Genomic DNA, 15103 nt, shown 5'->3' on the forward strand with positions numbered 1-15103 from the left:
GTGCAGGACGCTGGAGCAGGGGAGCCGGAGCAGGGTGCTCGCAGGCACCGCCTCAGCTCCGGTCCGTGCCGCAGCCGGGTCACGGGGAGGCAGCGGCGAACGGAGCCCAAGCTGGAACCTGGCTCCGTTCCCTCCGCAGCGCCTGAGGAGCAGGGTCAGGGCGTGCAGGGACAAGGAGCCGCTGCCTCGCTCGGGTGAGTTCGGGGGTGCAGCACCGGGGGAAGCGCTGCTCCCGTGCCGGTTCCTCCTTCCCCGCTGTGAGCCCTGGGCCGGGCCCGGTTTCACCATTACCGGTTGTCCCAGGAGGGGAAAAAAGTTGTTTCCTTCCTTCCTCCTCCGTCGGGCAACTTCCGTCCCGTCCCGCCACGGGGCCCGCGGAGCAGGGCCGGACCCAGGCAGGATCCGTCCTCTCCTCGGAGCCGCTCCCTCTGGGTTCGCCTTTGTTTGGTCGCAGTTCCCGGGGCAGAGCGGGGGTTTCTCCCCCGTTCAGCCCTGGTTGAGGAAAGCACCGGGGCCGTCAGCAGCCGCTGCGGTCGGGAGGGGGGCGGGTTTGGGGTGCTCAGGCCGGGCCGGGCTTCCACCGCCGCTTGGGGTGTCCCTGGGTGCTTTTGCTTTACCCTTCCTGTGTTACTGCAGTTCCTAGCGGTGCCTGCCCCAGCGGCAGCTCCCTTCTGTAAGGTGCCTTTTATAAATGTCTCTTTATATATCCTTAAATGTATGTATATGTAGATATGTATTTGTATATGTAGTTATAAAAATGCCCTACCCCAGAATCCAGGAACTGGGGGTGAGCTCGAGGTGCAGGAGTGAGGGGGAGCACAGGGGGGCAGTGAGCTGCGGAGGCCACAGAGCAGTGTTTAATAGCGCTGGGGGGAGAGGAAGGAAGAAGAGGAAGGTGGCTGGGTTGTGTTGGTGAGATCCTGTCACGGCAAAGGCAGCAGAAGAGGAACAGGAGGGGAACGGGAGAAGTGCTGGGGCCCGCGATGCTTGGTGAGGTTTGGGTGAGCTGGAGGTGGTTGGAGCGAAGAGGAACAAGGGGAGCTGCAGGAGGAGGGGATGCTCCTGCCCCGGCGCTGGGATGGAGGAGGTGGGGTCTGAAGGGATGCTCGCAGCAGTGGGGACCGCAGGATGGTGCCGGGGCTGGAGGGGGCCGCGCTCAGCCCCGCTGTGCCCCTGACCCTGAGTTGTGCCGCAGGGCGCTGGGGCCATGGCTGACGGCAGCGAGGACCCGGCCGTGTTCTCCTCCTCCTCTCTGCCCGCGGACCCGCGGCTCCTGGCCACGGTCACCAACGCTTACCTGGGCACACGCGTGTACCGCGAGGTCCTGCACGTGAGCGGCGTGTACAGCGGTGCCGCGGGCGATGCGCACCGCGCCGACGTGCCCAGCCCCGCCAACGTGCGCATGGCGGTGCCCGGCGAGGGCGGCCTGGAGGAGACCTTCACCCTGGACACCCGCACGGGTAACGGTGGGGCCGGGCAGGGTGTAAACTAACCCCGGTCCTGCTGCCTCCCTGCGCGCCTTCCCCCCGGGGCACCCATCGCTCCTCCCTCAGCCGCCGCTGCCTCTCTTCTGGAAGTTAAAGCCTCTTCGCCTCTCCCACAGGGCCCCATCTCTCTCCTCCCCGCTCTCTGCTCGCCTGCGGGTGTTCTTCCAAACCCACACTGGAGCAAGTGGGAAGCTCCCCTTTCTTGTGAGGATAAGAGTGATGTCCAGGCTGCATCAGTCCCTGCTTTAGCCAGGCTGAGCAAACACTGTTTGATCATAAAGCCTGATGGAACATTGTGCAGCACAAATCGTTCCCCAGTGGCTTGGCCAGATTCAGTGTGTTAATGGTGTCTGGTCAAAAGCTGTGTTTGGATCTGGACCTAAGGCAGTTCCTTTACCAGTAGGAAGCAGACAATAGGGGCAGAATGGGGAGCCTGGGGCAGAGCATCAGGTCCTGATGGTTCTGAAGGCTGATGGCTCTCGTTGTGCTTACAGGAACCTTCAGCCATGAGCTTCGGTCAACAGATTACGTGGCCACCCAGCAGATCTACGCTCACTATTCCCTTGTCCACTTGCTGGTGGTCAGCATCACCATCCGGCGGTCGGCTCCCACCACCCGACCCATCACCATCCAGCTCCAGACTCCCTTTGAGCCAAAGAGCCAGGACTTGGACCTGAAACAGGGACCCGACTTCCAGGGAGCACAGTGAGTTGGATCAGGGGGGCCTGGCCCTGAATGCATCCTGCATGGGCTGCTGTGCACTGTGTTAGGGGATGCGTGGCAAGAGTAAGGCTGGAGCCAGGCTGGGTGGGGTGGAGGCTGGTGCAAACCTGCTTCTTCACATAGGGCATATAAAACAAACCCCAAATCCAGCACAGAAACGCATTCATTACCTGCCACCCCGGGATTATTCCTGCCACTGGCATGAAAAAGGGCAGCGAGGGCCGCAGGGGGGGGTGTGATTGCACAGGAATGGGTTTGGCTTTGGAGGAGGTTCTGTTGCCAGCCCAATGCCTGGTGTGCCAGAAGCCAGCGCTCACGCACACGGGGGGCACGGGGGGTTTAGTCTGGATCCACGCAGGTTTGGGTGCTGGGGGGGGGGGTCCCAAAAGTCAAGTGCCCCCGAGTCACGTCCTGCATCGTGCTTGTGTCCAAAGCCGGTGCTGAGTCAGCAGGTTCTGAGGGCAGGCTCCGTGCAGGGACTGGTTACTAATTAGCATGTACCCTAATGAACTTAGCACCCTTTCACATGCTCAGCCTGGGGTCTAACCTGGGCAAGGGGCTCTTTGACCTGTGAGGGTTCTAATGACAGCTTGGTTGAGGACTCCCGGACCTGGTACCTTCTTGCCGGGCTGGCCACATATTTGAAGCATCTTGACTCTTACCATCCTTGAGCCCAACCTTTCCAGGGTGTCCTTGAGTAAACCATGCCAAGCGTTCCACCTGAGCTGCCCACCACAGTTAGAGCCCCAAAGCTGCCGAATTTTAGCATAAATAACTTGTTGAGAAGTTCCCATGTCCTTGAAGCCGTGTGCATCAGTTCTAGGGACAGAGTGGCCTCTAAAAGATGTGGTTGTCTTCAAGATGACCTCTCCAAGTGGCTGGTTGGGACTGGGGACCGGTTGTAATGAAGTTCAGTCTCATTTCTGGGGCTGCAGCACGGGGATGATGGAGCTTCCATCCTGGGTGGGAGCCGGAGCCTGCCCTCGGCTGCCGGGACAGGTCCCTGCGGCTCGGGTGTCCGTGCTCCAGCCCCGCAATCTCTGCTCGCCTCTCCCTGCCCTTGCTGTCCCCGCAGCTACGTCTATGGGAGGACGCTGGTTCCCGAGGTGCGGGGGGGGCCCTGTCCCGCCGTTCACATGCTCTGGACGCCGGTGCCCGGGGCGCTGACGCTGCGCGGGGAGGAGCGGGAGCGGTGCTGGCAGTTCCTGACGGCCGTGGCCGGCAGCGAGGAGGGGGCCGAGGGCAGCTACCGGCGGGGCCAGGCCTGCGCGGCCGCGGGGTCCCTGCACCGGCGCCACGCCCGCGCCTGGGCCGCGCTGTGGGGGGGCTGCAGCGTGGAGCTGGCCGGGCCCCTGCGGCTGCGGCGGGCGCTGCGCGGGAGCCTCTTCTACCTCCTGAGCTCCATCGCCCCGCAGCCGGCGCTGCCCTCCCACGGCATCAGCCCCGGCGGGGTCGCCAACGGCGGGCGCGGAGAGGACTACTGGGGCCACGTCTTCTGGGACCAGGTCAGTGCCGCCGCGGTACCCGGGGCTGGCGTCGCGCAGCGGGCGGGATGCAGGATGCAGGATGCTGCGATGCCGCCCCCGGCAGGAGGATGCTCTCCCTCCCGCTCCATTCAAAGAGCTGCCCAGACCCAGCTCCGTCCCGGGGTTTCCTCATCCAGGCTGTCTCCCACTCAAAAGTGAATTGTTGAAATTGAAGCTGGGTGCCTGGGGCTGCTGCAGGGACATTAGGGGTGAGACCCCACCACAGGGCGCTCCCCTTCCCCACTCTGAGGTCTGGGGCTGGGATACAGGTTGGTAGCCCCAGGGTGCTCCAGTGACTGGCACAGAGCCCAGGCACCAACAGCTCTTTGAAAGGAAGCAAGTTGAAACCTGCCTTTCCCCTCCCAGCTTTGGTGCCATCAGCAGGCCCTGAACCACTGGAAAAAGAAGTGTTTTCTGTGATGGGCACGTGCAGCCCTTGAGCATGGGTTTGGGGTGTGCTCAGTAAGCTGGATGGGCAGGGTGGCTTTGTCCCACCAGGGGCTTAGACCTGCTCTGGGGCAGCCACACCAGCGGGTGCTCAGCTCCATTGCATGGTGTGAGCAGGAGACACTGGGTGGTGTTGAGGCTCCTGCTCCCGGTCTGGTGGGGCTGGATCCAGTCCGTTACCAGCCTTGGTCAGTATCTGAGGGCAGAAGCTCTTCCCTGTGAGGGTGCTGAGGCACTGGCACAGGGTGCCCAGAGAAGCTGTGGCTGCCCCATCCCTGGCAGTGCTCAAGGCCAGGTTGGACACAGGGGCTTGGAGCAAGCTGCTCCAGTGGAAGGGGTCCCTGCCCTGGCAGGGGTTGGAGCTGGAGGAGCTTTAAGGTCTCTTCAACCCAAACCAGGCTGCCAAGGACTCCAGCCCCTGCTCCGTGCTTTGCACTGATCCACGCACCCCCAAAGCTGCAGCAAAACCTGCTCTGGTTGCACTGATTCTGCTCAGGGGATTTTAACACTGGCCCTTCGGTCCCTCCTGCTCCAGAGGTCCCAGGTGAAGCCACCCGGTGCTGGCTTTGGGTGCTTGGAGACCCTCGCCCACCATCCCTGGACACGCACACCTCTAACATCTTACTGGGGTCCTTCCATCCCCATAGAGGCTGGTGACTCATGGGGCTGCAGCTTCCACTGGTGGTTGTGGCCTCTGTGTCTCCTGCTCTGTGCTTCATCAGCAGAGCGCAGGACACTGGCACATCCCAGACCTCGGATGAGCACTGCTCAGCCTCAGCTGAGCACCAGTTACCAGCGTTCATCCCCTGCCAAAGGCAGGGCACAGCAAGGGCTCTGAACCTGGGCTGTAAACGGGTTTCAGTTCCAGCTGAGGCACATCTGGGTGAAGGCTGCAGCTCCCAGGCTCAGGTCCAGCAGATCCAGCCCTTGCTGTGTCGTCTTTGGCATTAACTTCTTACTGCAGCTGAGTAACTGATCTCTCTCAGCACCTGCAGTGGTCAGGGGCTTCCCATGCACCTTGTGTGTTCTTCCTGCTGATGCGTTGGGTTTGACCCTCTCCAGAGCCTCCCTTGTCTTGCACGATGGGAGGTCCCCCTGGGATCCTCCTAGGAGACCCGAGAGCAGCAGGCATGGGCAGGAGCAGTTCCATGTGGATTTATCCCTCCTGTTGATCCCATGGAATGGCACCTCTCAGGAGTAGCAAAATCGCAGTCAGAGCATTTGGGATGGAGGGTGAACTGAAGGCAGCGTTTGGGTGCCCCCCAACCCCTCCATCTGCTTCCAGGAGATCTGGGTATTCCCGAACATCCTGCTGTTCTATCCCGAGGCTGCCCGAGCCATGCTGGAGTACCGCATCCGGACGCTGGAAGGAGCCCTGCACAACGCACGGGAGCAAGGCTACGAGGTGGGGATGGGGACGGGGATGGGGGTGCTGGGCCCCCATGGGCACCGTGCTGGGCTCCGGGCTGAGCCGGGCGCTGCTCCCCCGGGCTCTGCTCCTGGCAGGGCGCGAAGTTCCCATGGGAGAGCGCAGCCACCGGCCGGGAAGTCTGCCCTGAGGAGATCTACGGAGCCCAGGAAATCCACATCAGCGGGGACGTGCTGGTGGCCTTCGAGCAGTATTACCACACCACGCAGGTACCGGCGGCTCGGCGCTGGCACTGCTCCACAGGAGCTCTGCTGCTCTCTGCTCCCATCAGTTACTGGTGGTGCCTCCGCTCCCTCCTCCAGCCCTGCCTGCTCTGGGTGGCTCAGCATCCTCTTGGCTCAAGCCAGCCCGGTTTTCTGCCCTTTCCTCCTGCTGCATCCATCTGAGAGCTCCTGTCCTGCGGCTGGGCTGGCTCTGGGCACCCTCCCTCACCCCCTGCTTCCCTCTGGCTGGGGCTGCTCCAGGACCAGAAGCTGTTCAGGGAGGATGGAGGCTGGAGGCTGGTGTGTGCCGTGGCTCAGTACTGGTGCAGCAGGATGGTGTGGAGCGAGGAGGAGCAGTGCTACCACATCAGAGGTACCGCTGCCAGGCCCGTCTGTAGGGATGGGATTGTGAGCAGAGGCTTGGGGCCACCCCCCCAGACCTGGCCTGGGGCACGGGGCTGCTGCCCTCTGGAATATCGCAGGGGTAATGGCTGTGTCCGTGCAAACACAGGACAAGATGCTCGGCTCTCTTCCAGCGCTAGAGTCTCTCAGCCCCTTCCCACTCACGGGACACCTCTAAATGTCCTCTTCCATGCTGATGCCACAAGCATGGGCGATGCCTTTGTGCCCGGTGGCACAGAGTGCAGGGGTTTAGAGGGGAAGGACTCGGCTCCAAGGGAGTTCAGTCCCATGCAGGACCCGTGGGGCTGTTGGTGCTGACCAAGGTCAGGCGCTGATGCAGGGGGCAGGGTACAGGGTCTCCTGCGGCACCGGTCCTGCTGCAGCACCTTGTGTGAGCGAGTCCAAGCTGGCCCTGGGGGGGAGCAGGGGGTGTCTGTGGGAGGAGGGTCTGGAGGAGCAAGGCTGGGGTAGAGCGAAGGGGTCTCCATGGGGCTGGAGGAGCCTGTGGGGTGGCTGCAGGCTGGCTCCGGTGCGGCTGAGCCCGGTGCTCCCAGCAGTCACGCGTTCAGATGTCCGGTTTCATGCACCTCTCGGGAAGGGGCCTTCTCTCCTCCTGGGCACGGGCTGCAGGAGGGCAGCCAAGGACGGGGCTGAGCTTGTGCATAGGGGAAGCTGAGCGGCTTGACTGCATGAGCGCCTCGGGGGCCGCCTCGCCTGGGCAGCGGGGGGTGCCTGCAGGCCGAGGTGCCGGGGCTGTGGTGCAGGTCCCTGCGCTCCTCTCCCGTTGCTCCCCAGATGTGATGCCCCCGGATGAGCACCACTGCCACGTTGACAACTCCGCGTACACCAACGCCGTGGCCCAGCGGAGGTAACGCCCGTGCCCTGCCCCAGCTCCCCCCTTCCTGCCCCGCTGCCCCCTTCCTGCCCCGGGGATCCTGCATGGAACGCGCCCTCCTGCTCTCCCCCTGCCTCTGTCGGAGCTGGCCCCTTTGCCTGCCCTTAGAAGGAGCTGCCCCATGGAGGTTCATTGGAGCTGCCTCAGGTGCCCGCATGAGGGCGGTTCCGCTCCACAGGAGGGTTTCTCTGCCTGTGCTCTATGGGATGCCCATGCAGGCAGGCAGTGGGGGGCCCCTGAGGCTGGAGGAGCAGGTCCCCAGCACCAGCAATGGAGGCTGCTACCCCGGGCTGTGCTCTCTCAGAGAACCCTTTCTCTGTGGCTCAATCAGTTCTTTCTGTTCCCTTCCTCCTGCTCCCCGCTGCGAGGGGTCCCAGGCCCCCGTCCATGACGGGCACCATTGTTCAGCTTGACTTTTGCAGCCCATTTGGCTCGAGACTTGTTGATCCCAGTGCCCGAGCAGTGGCTGCGCCGCGCCAGCAGCATCAAAGTGCCCTTTGATGCGGGGAGGGAATACCATCCCGAGTATGACGGCTACCGGCCGGGTGAGCGCAGGGCAGCGGCATGCAGAGCCTGCTGTCAATGGGTTCTGCCTCTCGGTTGTTGTTTCTCATTTGTGGCCTTATCAAACTGGGACATTTGGGAACACGGAGAGCAGGAAGAGACCTTTGGTGCTGGGGTGCAGTGATGGGGTTGCTGTGAGCCCATTGCAGATGGGTCTCACCTTCCTGCTGTGCGTTACCCTTCCAGCAGCCCCTGGCCTCTGGGAGGGAAGGGGCTGGTTCCAGTGGAAGTGGCCCAGTTTGGTGCCCCTGTTCTCCCCACGAGGGGCAGGGTAACCTGGGAGCTGTTCCTTTGTGGCCGAGGTTTGGGTGCTGTCAGCCTGGGTGCTGCCTCAGCACTGAGGGCAGACCATGGGCTGCTGCTCCGCTCTGCCGTGGCAAGGCAGCGGGGATGCACGGCCTGCCCGATGTGGTGTCTGCTGTGCAGGTCTCTGCATGCGGGTTTGTTCCCATCAGTAAGCAGGCCATCGGTGTGCCCGTTGTTCCCGGCTGGAATCAGGCCCTGACCGAGCCCATCCCCAGGTGAGCCGGTGAAGCAAGCGGACGTGGTCCTGCTCGGCTTCCCGCTGATGCACCCCATGAGCCCTGAGGTCCGGAGAAACGACCTGGAGATGTACGAGCCCGTCACAGAGCTGCACGGCCCAGCCATGACCTGGGTGAGCGGGGCAATGCCTGTGTGGGGTTCACAGCATCAGGGAGTGCCAGCCTGGTTCGGGTTGAAGGGACCTGGAAGCTCCGGTTCCAGCTGGAGGCTCTCTCCTGCAGAGCATGTTTGCCGTGGGCTGGCTGGAGCTGAAGGAGGTGCAGAGAGCCCAGGCCCTGCTCAACAAATGCTTCAGTAACATCACGGAGCCCTTCAAGGTGAGCTGGGGTTTGAGTCCCACCCGTGATGCCCCAGCCTGGCTCTGCCCGGCTGTTCTCCATGGGTCACATCACACCGAGAGGCACCACAAGGGTCTGTGCTGGCTGCATGCGTGGTCCCTGGGTTAGTGCTGCATTGAGCTGCGTGGGTGCACGCTCGGTCTCCTCTCTGTGTGCTTCCCAGAGCAATAAGGGGGCATCAGCTTCCTACTGGGCAATACAAAGCCCAGGGCCGGTATCATCCCCCCGGCTTCCATCTGCTGCCAGGGATGGGATGGAACGGGGGTGGTGATGTTTAGAGATGCATCAGAGGCTGCCCAGTGCAGGGTGGGCAGCAGGGCATGGGCACTGCAGCACCCCAGGTACATGACACTGACAGCAGTCAGTGCACACAGAGCCCCAGGCCCATGGAGGTCCCAGTGCCAGGGCTGAGTCCTCCTTCCTCTCACTGGAGCAGATCTGGGTGGAGAACTCGGACGGGTCAGGAGCCGTGAACTTCTTGACGGGGATGGGTGGATTCCTGCAGGCCATCCTCTTCGGCTACACCGGCTTCAGGTGAGGCCCCGCTTGTGTCACTGTGGTTCCTAAGCTATGACATGGGCTTGAGCTCTCACCTTTGAGCCGGAGCGATGGAAGGGAAAGGGACTCGCGGCATCCAGAGCATCCTCCAGAGCTCCCAGCAGGCAGTGACCAGACAGGAGCGCTGCTGATGATCCTGGAGGAAGTGTGGCTCCTGGTGGAGGTCAGGGTGGAATTCCCAGCTTTGGTCCCTTTCTCCTCCAGCCACATCAGTATGAGAGGCACTGGGTTCCAAAGGAGACAAAGGTGGGCTAACACTGAGCTCCTCCATCCTCTCTCTATGATCTCAGGGCTGTGCTCAGCCTGCCTCATGTTGATGTCTGCAGCAGAAACGCATCCAGAGCTGCCCATTCCATGGGTGGTTGTAGCCATGGTTTCTTGGCTCAGTGTGGCTGAAGCTTCCAGGCTAGGAACCACCAATTGATCTGGCTGTTGGTCAACCAATGGAAGAGGAAGTCCATACAGGCACCTTATGGGCAAACCCAAGCCTGCTTCTTTTATACCTTATACCTCCACCCCTTACAAAGGGGACCTTTGCAAATAGAGACCCTGGTCCTCTCTGCCACACTGGGCTGCCATAGGCCTATTCCCACTCTAAAGACTGGGAATGGAGTTGGGGAAGGTAAGAGACTTCCCAGGACACTTGGGAAGCTCAATGGCATTCCCTGGGTCTGCTTCTGGCTTAGCTGGAGCCTCAGCCCGTGTCCTTTGGACGTGGTGCAGCACAGCCTCACGCAGCCCCTCTGAGGCCGCATCCTGGTGCACACAGGAGGCTCTGCAGGTCCCTGTGGAGGAGGGCGCTCACCGGCATCCCCCAGTGTTAGAGCACCTCGGGGACACATCAAGCTCTTCCCCTCATTTCCACCCTCTCCTGCCCAAAGCAGCCGGCCCTGGAGCACGTTCTTGGTTGGAGTGGGGATGGAGCCCGCCCGTTCCTTGGTGGAGCTGGGAGCGAGCTGCCTGTGCCCAGCTCGGTGCCCTCATCCGTGCTGGGGGGCTGCAGATGCTCTGTATGTGTGTGTGTGTGTGTGTGTGTGTGTGTGTGTGTGTGTGTGGGTCGGGCCCCTTGGCACCGGCTCAAGCCGCAGGCACTGGGGCTGCAGCCGGGTGTGCAGGGGTGTTGAGGTGCCATTAAGCAGCCCTCAAGGCTGGGTTCGTGCCCCATGGAAGCATGGCCCAGGCTGGCGCAGTGCCTGAGGCTCTCCAGTCCTCGAGCCTCTCTCGAGTCCCCTCCAGTCCATTGAGCACACTGGAGGTGATGGTCGAGAGCTCTTAGGTAAGATCTGAGGGGGAGATAGCGGTGACCTCTGCCTCTTCTCATCCAGAACACACAAACGGCTCCATCTGACTTTGGGTGAGGCCTTGGGTTCAAGCTGTTGGCTTGGGTTTGATCTCTCGGTGGAGGAGCTCCTGTAGCGGTGCTGAGCCCCAAAACCTGAGGGGAGTGGAGCTGAGGTGGGTTCCTGGGGGTTGCTTTGCTGGCCTGATCCGGTCACAGCCGGAGGGGAGGTGAGGACCAGGCTCTGTGGGAGCATCCCCATTGGGGTGGCCCATTACAGGCAATGGGGCAGTGCTCAGGGCAGGTGCGGCTCAGGAGCTGAGGACCATGCCTAGGAGCATCTCCACCAGGTGTGGGGTGAGCTCCTGCATCCCCTGCCCTGTGTTCTGTGGCTGTCAGAGCAATGGCAGCAAGTGAGTACAGGGACTTGTGATGGGTACCTCAGCTGAACCTGCATCCCATTGTCCCAGGCTATGATCCAGGCTGAACCTGCATCCCATCATCCCAGCCCATGAGGCTGAACCTGTGTCCCATGATCCCAGCCTATGAGGCTGAACCTGCATCCCATCATCCCAGCTCATGAGGCTGAACCTGCATCCCATCATCCCAGCCCATGAGGCTGAACCTGCATCTCATGATCCAGCCCATGAGGCTGAACCTGCATCTCATGATCCAGCCCATGAGGCTGAACCTGCATCCCATCATCCCAGCCCATTTGGCTGAACCTGCATCCCACAATCCCAGCCCATGAGGCTGAACCTGCATCCCACGATCGCATCCCATGAGGCTGAACCTGCATCCCACAATCCCAGCCCATGAGGCTGAACCTGCATCTCATGATTGCATCCCATGAGGCTGAACCTGCATCCCACGATCCCAGCCACAGCCACCTCCCAAGCTCCTCACTCATTGCAGTGCATGGCCAGTGCAGGTCTGTGTGACCGGGTTCAATGGCAATCCCTGCCCAAGGCCACCCGTGCCGGTGCCCTGTCCCCCTTCCCCTCTCAGAGCAGGGCATTCCCAGAGCTTCCCAGCAGAGGTGCTGGGGCTGGCCCAGAAGCCGCAGTGGGACCCGAGCTGCTCTGCAATGGAAAACAGCATTTTCCTCTCTTTGTTCCTTTTTTATCCAAATAACCCAGCAGAGCAGAGGCCACAGAGCCCAAGGAGGACCTGGAAGGGACAGGAATGCTTTAGGGCCATAAGAGCACAGCCCAAGTTGGTCTTCACCGGGTGCTTCATTGGTGTGCTCTGATTTGCCCAGAGACCCTTGGGATGCACTAAGGACTGAATTCTGTATGTGAAGGGACACCAGGAGGGACATATCTGAAGGGATATCCAAGTCCTGATGCTCCAGTGTCTGAAGGGGCTGCAAGGATGCAGGAGAGGGACTGGAGTGATGGGACAGGGGGTGATGGGTTCAGACTGAAACAGGGGAAGCTCAGGCTGAGCTCTTAGGCAGAAGCTCTTCCCTGTGAGGGTGCTGAGGCGCTGGCACAGGGTGCCCAGAGAAGCTGTGGCTGCCCCATCCCTGGCAGTGCTCAAGGCCAGGTTGGACACAGGGGCTTGGAGCAAGCTGCTCCAGTGGAAGGGGTCCCTGCCCTGGCAGGGGTTGGGGCTGGAGGAGCTTTAAGTTCCCTTCATCCCAAACCATTCCATGATTCTGTGACTCTTTCTGCCCACAGAGGCACAGGGTAACGGGAGGTGCCTCTGGGCTGTGTCTGTCTCTGTGGGGAGGTGGCTGCCCCCCCCCCAGCTGCTTTCCCTCGTGGCCCCCCCTTGCTCCCATCACTGATGTGCCGCGGCCTTTCCAGGATCACAAGGTCCAGGCTCCGCTTCGACCCGGCCTTTCCCGACGACGTCCACGAGCTGAAGGTCACCGGCGTCTCCTACTTGGGCAACAAACTCGGCTTCAGCATCACCAGAGAGGAGATGGGGATCGAAGTGACCGCGAGCCCCGGGGCCCCTGCGGCACTGCCCCTGGAGGCGGTGCTGGAGGAGTCGGGGCAGCGCCTGCCCCTGCGCAGAGGTGCGGTGCCACGGCCGGGGCTGCTGCTGCTGCAGCTGCTGCTGCTGCTGCTGCTGCAGCGAGGGCCATGGGGGGGTCCCAGGGCTCAGGCTGGGTCTGTTGCAGGGCAGAGGATCTCGCTCCCCACGGCTGCCGGCTGGATCCAGAGATCAGCCCCTGGCACCTCCTGAACCTCGGCTGCTCTGCGCCGGAGCAGGGGCAAACTGAGGAGAGGATGGCGGAGAGGGGAAGGGGGGTCCCAGGCTGGGCCATAAACCCTCTGTCCCATGGGGCTGTGTGTGCTCTGGGTCCCTGTGCCCCCAGCACGGGTGCTGGGCTCAGAGCTGGCCTGGCAGCAGCTCCAAGAGGCTGAGCATCCTCGTAAGCAGCCCAGCATCCAGTGTGCTCACTGCTGTGTCCTGCAGTGTCTTGGCTTAAGGCATTCCCCATGTCCTGGGAAGCCCCGAGGGCAAGGAAGGGAAGGGCTGTGCCCATGTACCCGTGCAAATGGGGGCACCATACCTGCAGACCCAGCCTGCACCTTGCAGCATCCCCTTTGCTGGGTCAGGGTGGGGATGTCGATGGCATTCCCGGCCCGCCTGGGTCTGTCCTCACCAAACAAACCCCAGGAATCTCGGCTGGATCCCACAGTCTATAAAAAGCCCCTTGGCCGCTCCCTGCCGCAGGCACCATGTGGGAATGCTTTGGGAAGGAGGAGAAGTGAGTCCCCTGCCCTGTAATTACACTGGTTCCTGGTCAGGCCTCGTCACCAGTCACCCAACCCCTAATCAACGGCAGGGCAGCGTCCCTTTCATCCCCTCATCCCGATGACAGCCCCATGGGCTCGATCTGGCTTTGTGTGGGGCTGGCGATAAAGCCCCCCTGGCCTCTGGCTGCTTTAGGCCGGGTGGCACGGAGCATCACAGGGATTACTTCTTGTCCTGGCTGTGACGAGCCCGATCAGAGCGTGAAACCCCCGTGTTCACCGCGCCCCTTTCACCCCCCTGCACGACAGAGGCACCCCGAGGCTTGGTGTGAGGTGTGGGGTGTTTAATGAGCGCTGCCCGCGGCGGGGATGCTCTGTGCGTGCACACAGGGTAGAGGCAGGTGAAACCGAGCTGTGGGGCTGGGGGCGCTGCTGCAGCAGGGCCGATGTGGGGCTGAGCCCCCCCCCGCCCCAGCTCAGTGGCCACAGCGCTGGGTCACCTTGGACCAGGGGCCTTGGGGGGGGCACCAGCCCCGCGAAGGGGTCTCCACAAGCCCTTCGCCCCCATCACTTGTCCTCGTCGTCGCTGCCGTTGAGCTGGTAGGTGAAGAAGCCGACGGAGTCCTGGGCGAGCTGGGCCAGGTGGATGACGCCGGTGATGGCCAGCGCGGCCAGCACCAGCGGCAGCAGCAGGCTGCACGCCGTGGCCAGCACGTTGTAGCACCGCGCCTTGGAGCTCAGGCGCCGGGCGGCCTCCACGTCCCCGGCCACCCTCCGGTCCCGCGCCTGCAATGCCAGAGAAGGGGCAGCAGTGCCCCTGTGCCCTCCCCGTGTCCCCCCCCCAAGCCGGGGTACGTGGCTTTGCCCTATCGCAGCCCATGAGCAGTGCCAGGAGCGTGGCTGGATCCATCCCTGCTCTTTGCCAATGGGATTTTCCCTCCTGCGTATTCCAGAGCCCCACTGGTGCAGCCCTGACTTCCCCCATCTTTCCACCCTGGCCCAGTCGGGCACATGGGGGGGCTGGAGGCACCCCAGCACCTTCTAGAAGCAGCGGTTGGTCCTCCAGCAGTGGCAGGAGGCTGTGGTTACCTACGGGGGTCTCATAGCCTTAGCAGGAAAGGTGTGGGGGGGATTTACTTTGTCCCCTCAAGCAGCCTCCGAGGGCGCTGGGCTCTGGTTCCCCCACCCCAGCCCGCCCAGGGGAGCTCCTCGGGAAGCCGATCCCTTGGCACCAGCACGGGGAGGGCTCCCCGGTGCCTCCCCATGGGTCCCCCCTGCCTCACGGCCCTACCTTGACGGAGAAGGCGAGCGCCACGAAGCCGAGGCAGCAGAAGTTCATGTAGATGGTGTTGAAGATGGACCAGACGAGGTGGTCGCGGGGCAGCGGGGACCGCTCCCGCTTGCGCTCGTCCTCCCGCGGGTACGAGGTGTCCATGGCCACGGTGAGGGGCACCCCGCGGCTCTCCGGCTGCACCAGCCCGGCTGCGGCAGCGGCGCGGGGCCGCCCCTTATATAGCCCCCGGCTGCGGCTCCTCTATATATAAACCTGGGAATTACAGCCCTGGCGGGGCTGCGGTTGTCCCTCGGCTTGGCTGGGACACGGGACACGGGACACACACGCTGGGGACTGTGAGCCCATGGGGTTTACATCCAACCTTCCCCCTGCAGCGAGGACCCTCGGGGAGGACGGAGCCCTGGGGTGACTTTGAACCCAAGTGACCGCCACCCCGAGGGGTCGGAACCCGGTGCCTCCAGCCCGGTCCCCCCGGTGGTCCCGGCTGGGAAAGCCCCTCGCTGGCAGCGCCCGAGGCGTTGAACGGGAAGTGAGAGCCGGGATGCGGAGGAGCCGCTCGCACGGGCTCCGCTGGAAGCGGGAAGCGCTCGGGGCTGCGGCAGGACGGGGTTTGTGCTGCCCGGGAAACGGGGGCGCTGATTGATCGCTTCCCCTGTTCCCGAGCTTCCTGAAGGAACCTGGTGGGGATCCGGGCTGGGAGCGCT

At 62.8% G+C, this 15103-nt stretch overlaps 2 protein-coding genes across 3 annotated transcripts; one reads left to right on the forward strand and one right to left on the reverse strand.

Annotated features, from left to right (window-relative positions):
- The first annotated feature begins 348 nt into the window (after window positions 1–348).
- PGGHG (protein-glucosylgalactosylhydroxylysine glucosidase) lies at window positions 349–12649 on the forward strand. 2 transcript variants are annotated; one of them, XM_061353600.1, is made up of 14 exons: window positions 349–432; window positions 1196–1460; window positions 1982–2192; window positions 3286–3715; window positions 5469–5588; window positions 5690–5821; window positions 6077–6188; window positions 7013–7085; window positions 7521–7657; window positions 8198–8331; window positions 8441–8536; window positions 8994–9091; window positions 12206–12420; window positions 12526–12649. In XM_061353600.1, the coding sequence occupies exons 2-14, from the start codon at window positions 1208–1210 to the stop codon at window positions 12588–12590; spliced, it is 2076 nt and encodes a 691-aa protein (XP_061209584.1). In that variant the 5' UTR covers window positions 349–432; window positions 1196–1207; the 3' UTR covers window positions 12591–12649. The 2 variants fall into 2 exon arrangements, with proteins under 2 accessions (XP_061209584.1, XP_061209583.1); XM_061353599.1 differs by lacking the exon at window positions 349–432 and adding an exon at window positions 810–990.
- Window positions 12650–13629: 980 nt separating this feature from the next.
- LOC133212319 (interferon-induced transmembrane protein 5-like) lies at window positions 13630–14785 on the reverse strand. Its single transcript, XM_061353578.1, has 2 exons — window positions 14397–14785; window positions 13630–13891 (listed from the first exon to the last, which is right to left on the reverse strand). The coding sequence occupies exons 1-2, from the start codon at window positions 14538–14540 to the stop codon at window positions 13673–13675; spliced, it is 363 nt and encodes a 120-aa protein (XP_061209562.1). The 5' UTR covers window positions 14541–14785; the 3' UTR covers window positions 13630–13672.
- Window positions 14786–15103: the final 318 nt, after the last annotated feature.

Source organism: Neopsephotus bourkii, unplaced genomic scaffold (assembly GCF_033783945.1).
Source record: "Neopsephotus bourkii isolate Nb327-2 ecotype Australia unplaced genomic scaffold, CSIRO-AGI_Nbou_v1 NB_689, whole genome shotgun sequence".
Lineage (NCBI taxonomy): Eukaryota > Metazoa > Chordata > Aves > Psittaciformes > Psittacidae > Neopsephotus > Neopsephotus bourkii.

Excerpts from the sequence above, each read along its gene's own strand:
- LOC133212319 (XM_061353578.1), bottom strand. The coding sequence starts at position 14,540 with ATGGACACCTCGTACCCGCGGGAGGACGAGCGCAAGCGGGAGCGGTCC. Across the intron at positions 13,892-14,396 it reads CGCTCGCCTTCTCCGTCAAG|GCGCGGGACCGGAGGGTGGC; the intron begins GTAGGGCCGTGA and ends CTGGCATTGCAG.
- PGGHG (XM_061353600.1), top strand. The coding sequence starts at position 1,208 with ATGGCTGACGGCAGCGAGGACCCGGCCGTGTTCTCCTCCTCCTCTCTG. Across the intron at positions 8,537-8,993 it reads ACATCACGGAGCCCTTCAAG|ATCTGGGTGGAGAACTCGGA; the intron begins GTGAGCTGGGGT and ends TCACTGGAGCAG. Across the intron at positions 9,092-12,205 it reads TTCGGCTACACCGGCTTCAG|GATCACAAGGTCCAGGCTCC; the intron begins GTGAGGCCCCGC and ends CGGCCTTTCCAG.